General features: G+C 35.5%; 1 protein-coding gene across 1 annotated transcript; it reads right to left on the minus strand.

Moving 5' to 3' along the window:
* Positions 1-872: 872 nt before the first annotated feature.
* Positions 873-7,305, minus strand: LOC130809777 (RNA polymerase sigma factor sigB). Its single transcript, XM_057675575.1, has 7 exons — positions 7,004-7,305; positions 5,993-6,177; positions 4,122-4,712; positions 2,800-3,030; positions 2,576-2,716; positions 1,581-1,781; positions 873-1,498 (listed from the first exon to the last, which is right to left on the minus strand). The coding sequence occupies exons 1-7, from the start codon at positions 7,095-7,097 to the stop codon at positions 1,217-1,219; spliced, it is 1,725 nt and encodes a 574-aa protein (XP_057531558.1). The 5' UTR covers positions 7,098-7,305; the 3' UTR covers positions 873-1,216.
* Between the last annotated feature and the right edge of the window lie 2,317 nt (positions 7,306-9,622).

Below are 9,622 nucleotides of genomic sequence, written 5' to 3' on the forward strand. Positions count from 1 at the left end.
TTTTATGGTAACTGAAAAGATAGTTTTTAAGCCAAAATCAAAAAGCTTCAGTTAACTTTTCTCGTTGGCTTTCGACTTGTTGATCCACTTTTCTCTAATAAACAAGCAATAGCTAATATCTAAATTTACCAAATATCTCCATAAACAATTGGTTTTTTCAGCTAGCTTAAAAGTCAACAAATAAAACAACAATCAACATTTCCGACTGATCAAATCAAACAAGCCAACTAAAACGTGAATAGCAAACAACCAACAATTGGAGGACCATTTTAAAAAAGAAAACAAAACCTCTATTAACAACATTTAGGGGTCTTGTCAAATGACTTGATTTATAATTTTTTTTCTTGTTTAACTAGTCGATTTTTTAAAATTTTTTATTATTTCTTAAGTTAGCTAGATAGAAAGATTTTTGGTAAAAGTATAATTTGTTAGTTGTTAATTAGAGAAAAGCTAAGCCAACAATTCAAAAATCAATAAAAAAACTAACAAAAATTATCCTTTTTATATAGGCTAAAAATTAGTTTTTTAGCCAAATAAAAATTTATTTACTAAAAACTACTATTGACTTTTTTGAGCAAACAAAAATTAAAAATTAACCAAATAGTTAACTAAAACGCCATATACCAAACAAAAACTTTTTCACGATCAAACTTTCATTACTTGGGAATAACATGATATACATATTATAAATCTTTTCATTACAAATCGTTTTTATTACCACTAATTAATATCGATAACTAAACAGAACAATCTCAATTAAATTGCTTCCTTACCTTCATCTCATTGAGCTTGCTACTATTTCTCGAAACCTATTTGAAATAAATATACAAACTCAATAATGGATAGTCAAAAAGAGTATCCCAATTCCCATGCAGAAATTAAAATTGATATAAATTTTACTACTATTAAATTTTACAAATTTAATGTACAAACCTCAAAATATTATATAATCCAATAAATAATTACCATAGGCAAAGTGTTACTTGTATCATTCCCCAGTTATTTCTCTATCAAATATATATGCTACTAGTACACTTTAACAATGGGGGCAGAAAATGACCTTTTGTACCAATATATGAACTTAATACTTCCCCAAAATGCCACATTTTCCCCTTACCCTCACCCAAGTAGAAAAAATAGTAACAGAAAAGGAGGGATTCCTAAATCAAATGATCCTAAACGAGATCGTTTCGAGCCTTCAAGCAAGAATAGAGTCTTATGAGTACAAGTATTGTTGCAAATGTTTGGTTCTTTTCTTTTGCTGCAACTTCCTAAATGCCAATGACTCGATTTGCCTGATCCTTTCTCGGCTAACACCCATCAACTCGCCAATCTCTTGTAGTGTTTTCATTCTTCCGTCTTCTAGTCCAAATCTCCATTGTATAACTTGCTTCTCTCTTGGACTCAACGTATCCAAAACTTTATCGAGATCTTGCTTCATGAATTGCTTCGTTAATATATCCTCGGATGTTTCTGCTTCAGGGTCGGCAATTACTTCCTAGGGAAAAACACGAAAAATCGTGACTTTAAGAAAGAGATTGGATTGCTCGAATTAAATGACGGTGACACAAGATGCTTACCGAAGGTTTTAGATTCATATTGTCTCCGACTTTCTGATCTAAAGACCTCGGAGCCTTAGGGGTCATTAACACGGCAGTTAACCTCTTCATTGATAACCCGGTAGCCTCTGCGACTTCCTCGTTATCAGGTTGTCTCCCGTTTTCACTATACAACTGTTTTCTAGCCTCTTTTACTCTGTAAGTTGCCTCAACCATGTGAAACTGCATTAACATTCAAAGTGACAAGCTTAACTCTGGTGTGTAAACAAACTATACAATGAAAGTCCAGCAGGCAGACGTATCAAGCGAGTAATACACGTCCTTTATTTCGATAGGAACAAAGATTTATAATTCTTTTCTTTTGAATTATAGTGGAATATATCATAATGACTTATTAAATTATGTGCATCTTTTTATTTATATGACGTTGCAGATAAAATATTTTACCAAGGATCAAATGGAAACAACTTCTTTATTACTAACTAGAGTAAGGTTGCTTACATCTGAATCCTGCCCCCCAAAACCCACTTACTTGGGAGTAGAGGTGTTCAACGGGCCAGGTCGACCCAACGGGTTAAGGGTCGGATCACATTTGAACAGGTCATTAGCGGGTCGTGTCAATAACGAAGCGGTCATTAACGGGCTTTGGTGTAAAGGGTCGGGTCGGATGATTATAGGAATTGGTTGTGAAAAAAATTTACCACTTTTTTTAAGTATATTTCTATATGATATGATTATATACATAAGTGGGTCGACCCAACGAGCCATAAAGTAGAATAAAAAATTATTTTGTGAACTTTTATATTAACCTTTTATGATTTTGTAGATGTACATAATTCAATATATAAATGATCAGAATAACACATTGGATTGCGTAAAACCTCAACAGTAGCAAGTATAATGTTAAAAACAATAGTCACATTGATTTTCAGGTCAGGTCAATTTTGACAGGTCAAGTAGTTTCTGGTTCAGGTCAGTTAAGTATTTTCCAAGTCTGAGTCATTCGGAAAACTCACTGGAAGACGGATCGTTCTGGACTGATCAGAAAGAGATTTTCGAACTGCCTGTTTTATCCACCAGTGAGCATATGTTGAGAACTTGAAACCTCTGGAAGCATCAAACTTTTCAGCACCTCTTACAAGGCCTCGGCATCCTTCCTGCAAATTAATATAAATATGCAAGGAATTGGAGAAATGTTCGTCCAAATTTCGATTCAAAGCAGGTCGAGACGAGAACATACCTGAACGAGATCCTGAAGATTCATTCCAGCACCCTGATAGTTTTTGGCAATAGATATGACTAGCCTTATGTTGCTTTTGATCATTTTATCTTTGCATAAAACGCCATGGTTTAGACGCTTCCTTAAAGTCCTCTGATCAATACCAGCGGCAGCAGCCCATTGAGCAAAGGACGGCTCATCCCCAAATTTTTCGTGCAGCTCATCGTGAAGTCTTTCTAGTTTGAGCAAGTCCTGAAATAATTGGACTTCCGATATGAGTTTATACATTGAAACATGAGTCAAGAAACATCTTGCACTCTTAAAACCCACACAATTGAGTTTGACCACATATTGAAATAAAATTTACTCCTCTATCCCAATCAATTTGCATATATGCATATATGCAAATTGAGTCAAGAAACATCTAGTTTTTAAGAAAAGGTGGGAATCTGGTAATAAATGAAGAGAGAGATTAAGTTGTGTGGATGATATTAAAAGGAAATGAAATGTATGGATGAGATTAAAAGAATATGAGTCCATTTCCAAATAAGGAAATGATGCGAAATGAGTGGGACATCCGACATCCCAAAATGAAAATGATGCAAATTGAGAGGGACGGAGGGAGTATACACTGAATAATCATGAACAAAGGAATTTTCTCTGGCAATTTGAAGGGAAAAAGAAAGTTCAACATTGAAGTACACCCAAAGCCATCCAATTCCTGAAAAAAATTAGGATAAAAAACTAACATAAATATTAAAAAGCTGTTTGGTAGTCAGTAAAATGATCAACTTAAATGTATTTTTGCGATGAAATTCTCAATAAGCGTTTATCGTAAAGGAAATTATCCCCATATGCTTCCAAGGGTCAAGTATAGCATAATTCAAGAAAAAAAATATAATTACTACTCGTTACCACGTCGAAAGGTCAAGTATAGCACCATGCTCAACACCAGAAATGCTTCATCATAGGATGCATATATAAGATCCTATAAGAACCATTGTAACATAATTCACTTTAGATTCGCTTTCTAAATTCACGATTTACTAAAAATGACCGAAACATAGCCTAAAACCGACCATAATTCACTTATTATGATTCACGATTTACGAAAACATTCGCAAATCATGTGACAAAAGTACTTAAGTTCTCTCTCACCTGATGTTCAAACAAAATTAATTTAGGGCTAATAAGTTCGGATAAATTATAATGAGCTTTGCCCAAGTTCAATTATCAACTACAATAAGATAATGATAAGTTAATATAAGAAGTAAAAAATGTTCTCTCATTACCAGAAAATTTATCATACCACATTTAGAACACAAAATAACATGCAAACGTACCTGGATTCCTGCTGACAACTCCAGTTCTTCGTTAGCTGTAAGAAGCCTAGAAGAGCTGGTGGTCCCCCTCAAGTAACGCAATGGATCGGAATAATCCACTTCTTGCACAGACGTGCGTTTTCTGCGGCTATTAGACCCTATTTTAAGAGTAACAACATTAGATGCAGCCTTTTCCGAAGCCCTTGCTCTTCTCGCCTTTCTCTCTCCTTGACGTGTCGACCTAACAGTTATGCTCTCTGCAAGTTCTGCTTCCAGGCGTTGAAGCTCCTCATTTGTTGGCTCCATGTCATCAGGTTCGGGAACTGGGTCCTCGGTTAGATTGCCTTCTCTTTTAGAAGTACCAGCACTCTCAAAGTTTTTCATGGTCCCTAAATGTTCACCCACTAAATCTTTAGCACCATTTAAATGAACAGATTGAGCAGAACTAGACGCTGATTTCGTAGGCTGACTACTGACAGCCATAAGTGCAGCATCCTTTGCAAGCTTGGCTGCCGCTCTTGCCAAGGCAAGTGCTTCAGCAGCTGCAGCGGCAATAACAGCTTCTTCATCTTCGATAAGTAATCTAGCTGCCAACGCAGTATCGAACTTGGCCTGAGGAAGAATAAACAAAACTGTACACTGGTTAAAGAAGTATTCAGCCGCGTCTTCACGTATACCCAAGGAAAAAAGAAAGCCCTCGAAAAGCTAGGGACTTTTTGATTTACGGCAGACTGCATAATTTCAAACTCTTTCCATAATCAATTGAAACAACTAAACTTACCACAAAAGGAAACCTTTTTTTAGACGCTCCCTACACAACAAGGCCAGAATACATTGTACTGTGTCATAAACCATTCTCAGCTATTCTAGTGCTGGCATAGTTGTATGCAGATACTTTCCAATAGAAAGTATCCATGCCAGATCCTTGAGCACTCGGATATAATCAATGACTCTAAAGGCCCCGTTTAATTGTTCACATTATACTTCCTCTCAAAAAGATATTGCATCGGGAATGAATTTTGTGAAGAAAATAAGATATTTAAAGTATGACAAGCATGACCACTCAACTAGACAAAAGACTTACCGACCAAAATTACACTAGTTTTTCATCACCATTCCCATCAGTTATACTTAATACCCACAAGCAAACGGGTCATTAATTCTCCAGAGGTATCAAGAGTCAAATAGTTGGGTACCAACCTACCCTTGGGTCATAAACACTAGTTTACTGAAACAATCTACCAAAAATAGGTACTCACAATGTTCTAAACTTCACGATACAATATACCGCCTTCCATCATTCACAATTATTTCCTATTCTCGTGAAGATATTATCAAATAATCCCAATAATATAAGAGGTGAAGGCAATAAACAAAGACAAAGATGGAAACATAATTTGATGTAGACTAGTCTAGCCAACGAAAGAAGAATCTCAAACTCAATTTCATTTAAACATAATTAAAAGATTGCAACAACATGATCTACAGTCTGTTTAGATAACAATTACAATGAAAGAAGAACATGTTATAACTTATAAGCATGGCTTTCAAGTTCCATCAAAACTTTTACTTGTTTACAAGATTAAATTGCTATACATTGAAGCAAAATTAATTAACAGCTCCTTCCCTTCTTTTCTTTGATCAATATGATAACATAAGGGAAAATGGATTACTTACATACTCCCATCACTTTCCATCCAACCCCCTCATCCAAACATACTATTAGTGTCAAGATCAAACGTCAACGATTCACTATCTTCTCGTAAATCGCGAATTGAAAATAATAAGTTATGAACTGTTTTGAGCTATTTTAGGTCATTATGAGCTAATCACAAATTTAAAGAGCAAATTACCAGACCAAATATGTTACACTAGTCAAGATGAACAATTACCTCAGTTGGAGAACTCAAATTGCTCAAATAATTCGAAGGCGCGTAAGCAGGAAGTGAACTGGAATTAGATTCAATATAAGGCAAGCGCAGCTTCTCTAATATGGAAGTATCAGATGTTGTTGTTGGTGGTGGAGGAGTAGACACAGCACATTGAGGGCGAAAACTAACCAAATCTCTATTTCTGACTGTGAAAATTCAGATAAAAACGATCATGAACATATAAATTCAACCCAAAAAGTCCCTTTTCTACAATTTCAGCAATAACAAAATGTGAAAATTAGAAGGCACATGTTGGAAAATACTTAGGTTTCATATCACTAAAATAGTAAGTTGTAGACTTGCATATTAAGGGGGTAATCCTCCTAATTAGGAAAAGACTCAACCTCATCAAGTGTGTATACAAGTCAATGCTCATTACTCGTGATCGTGGTGAGGCCAAGCCCACGGATGCCCCATGGGGGTGTGTCCACACGAGTGGGACACGGGTGATTAAGTGAGGAATTACTATGGCCTAAGAGCATAATCATCCACCACAAAAAGATGAGAAAATTGAAACTTTAAACTTCTAGTATCAACAACGGAAAAATGGTCATAATGGGTACAAGCATTTCTGATAGATTCTAACTCAATGTAATCAAGTTCAGATAATTGGATGATAAAATACTGAAAAGTACATTAATCAGCAGAAATATGTAAATAAGAAGATACAATTTTCAATTTAAATTTTCAAACTTTTAGGCATAAAAATTGTATACATTCTTGATCTATTTCTACCCAGTAATGAATACTAGCATATGTAATACAAAGTCAATAAAATTCACACATATTAAATACTAGAACAATGGTAAAAAGTTACATTAATCAGCACAAAAAGATTACATGAATTCATACAACTAATAATAAGAAGATATAAGCAAAAAAGATTCAAACTTTAATTGAAATGGGCAATCAAGAATGAACCTTTTTCACCCAAAAGTGAGATCATAAAAGGGAAAAACAAAGAAAACATACATAAGGAAGTTGCAGAAGAAGCAGGAGGATGAAGAATGGAAGAAATGGAAAAAGTGTCTGGTTGACATTTGAACTGTGGCAATAAACATGTCATCTTCCTTAATCTGTAATTCAATGGTAGAAGATTGCATAGATGCCCACAAGTTTTAGTAGGAAGGAGAGAGAAGAGGAAGGCAGAATGCACCAATGGATAAGGGTAATGGGGGAGAAGAGATGAGGGATTGCTACTTGCTAGGAGGAACCACAAGTGACAAGAAAAAAAAAAAGAAATTCAAAATCTAAACCTTATTTTTTCATTTCACTTTTTTATTTGACCTATTTTTTTGTCATATATACTTCATATTTCTTTTAATAGGGAGGAAGTCTTTAATAACGGTAATTTATAAAGTTAACAAATTATTTTTATATGGTAGAATTTGATAGGGTGAGAGTTTTGTTGTTTTAATTTACCTTTTTGATTTTGTATATTTAATTATTATTTTTTCGTTTTTAACAAATCACGGTTATTAATTAGGAATTATTAATAAGGATAACAAATCGGTTAAAGTAATCTCCCGCCACAGGGTCAACAGATCTATTTACTGTGAATGGATGTTACAAAAAGTACAAAAATTAAAAAAAAGTTATTTGCAATAAAAATTTCAAAAAGTAATCACCGAAACAAAATAATTTTTAAAATAAACGTTTTTCACATGAACGTGAAAAAATAAATTATTAGTTATTAGTAACAACGAAAATTACCGAGTTAAGTCAATCAAATCAATAATCGACCGATTCTTGTATATGAGTCGATATTCATAAAAAATTCTTTATTTCATTTAATGATGTTATCATCAATTAAACTTACAAAACAATGTCATCTACTTTTGTAACATTGTTGACTTCACTAAGGTATCTTAAATGTTTTTGTTTTAAAAATAATATACTTTGTACCAAGTATAACTATGACAAAAATTGGCAGCGACCCCTTATTTGTATACCCATTTAAAATTGTGTACCCACCTACTGAAATTTTCATACAGTAAAATGGGTATGAAAATTTATTTTTTGAAATTGTTGAGTGAAAAAAAAAATTAATTAAATAAATGAACTTTTAAAAAAATCTCAAAAGTAAGCGTCCAAACCCCAAAGCTGTGCTTTGGAGCTGTTCGTAGTTACTAACTGCGAACAGAACATAAGACAAACTAGCTGTTCGCAGTTACTAACTGCGAACAACTTTTTTGTCTTTTAAAGCTGTTCGCAGTTAGTAACTGCGAACAGCTAATTAATTTTTTTTCCTTTATTTTTGAGTTGTTGTTTGTTGTAATTGCACTAGAGACATTAGAATAGATAATTACAAGTCGATGTATCTTTAAGGCGGCATGATTCATCGCCAAAACTCCGATCATTCATAAGTCAAAGTTTGGGGCTATGATAAAGTAATTAAACATGTATATACAACAAAATATATACAAATGTGTGAAATATACAAGTCAATTTAAATATATATATATGTACATAGTCGATCCAAATACACAAAAGGTAATCGTTAACGCTCACGAACCCTCATCAACCTTATCCAACTGAGTTGGTCTCCTTCGCCTCCTATGATAGTAAGAGGCGTTCGCGTGACGCTCTGGCAGTGGAGGGGACTGGTACTGTGATGGCTGTGATGGCCCAGCCTGCGAGGTCCCCGCAGCGTCAATGGGATATGAATGATCCATCTCCTCCAAATGGTAGTCATAAGAAGGAGAGCATGCCATGTGCGTATGGGAGGTAGTTGGTGAGTGCTGTGCAGCGACTTCCGGTATGAAGTGCTGGAACTGCGAGCCGAAGAGCATGCCATGCGCAATCCCAGGGCTGCGGAGCCCCAGCTATACTCAGCGATGTGCTCCCACGGGTCGTCAAGTAATGTTAAGTATAGGAGCTGTATTTGGTTGCTTGTTTTATCGGCAAACAACACAGCACCTATCAAATATAGGATGTACGCCTTGGCGTACCTCGAAATGGTGCCCTCATCAGCATCTTCGGGGAGTTGCGAGAAGTTCTGAACCAACCATGTGCATCGCAAACCACTTCTCCTGATCACTTCCGGTGGAGGGCGCTCTCCCAATATGAGATGCACCATGTCACGCCAACCTGATAGCTGGCGTCCGCCTGTACAAACGGCACGTCCCTCTATGGGAAGCCGCGTTAGTAAGGCTACATCAAGCAATGTGATGGTAGCCTCACCTAGAGGGAGATGAAATGTATGCGTCTCCTGACGTACGACAGATACCTTAATGGATGGGTCTTTAGCAACACAATTTCTAATAACATTGTTAATGACAGAAGATGTCAGGTGAATGTGTCCAGCCGACACACTGTCACTACCCAATACACAAGAACCGTGCTTACCCTTATAGGTAACAATACGCCATGAAGATAAATTAGAGTCAAACGTAGCTCTAAGTTTCCACGAACAACCCCACTTTCACTTCAAGGAAAGGACAGTTTGGTTCGAGGTCTCCATTCTGTACTCCACATTTCTCCCAATATGATACACTTTGATAGCTTCCAACAACGATTCCTTGTTATCAAACATTATACCCTTCTCAAACTCTCCCTGTTCGGTGTATGTGGTATCACAAGCCCAAGTCC

This window comes from Amaranthus tricolor, chromosome 4 (assembly GCF_026212465.1).
Source record: "Amaranthus tricolor cultivar Red isolate AtriRed21 chromosome 4, ASM2621246v1, whole genome shotgun sequence".
Classification (NCBI taxonomy): Eukaryota; Viridiplantae; Streptophyta; class Magnoliopsida; order Caryophyllales; family Amaranthaceae; genus Amaranthus; species Amaranthus tricolor.

Coding starts and splice junctions, on each gene's coding strand:
- LOC130809777 (XM_057675575.1), bottom strand. CDS start 7,097: ATGACATGTTTATTGCCACAGTTCAAATGTCAACCAGACACTTTTTCC. Junction 1,782..2,575: donor CCAGAACGATCCGTCTTCCA/GTGAGTTTTCCG, acceptor ATGTTAATGCAG/TTTCACATGGTTGAGGCAAC. Junction 1,499..1,580: donor ATATGAATCTAAAACCTTCG/GTAAGCATCTTG, acceptor GTTTTTCCCTAG/GAAGTAATTGCCGACCCTGA.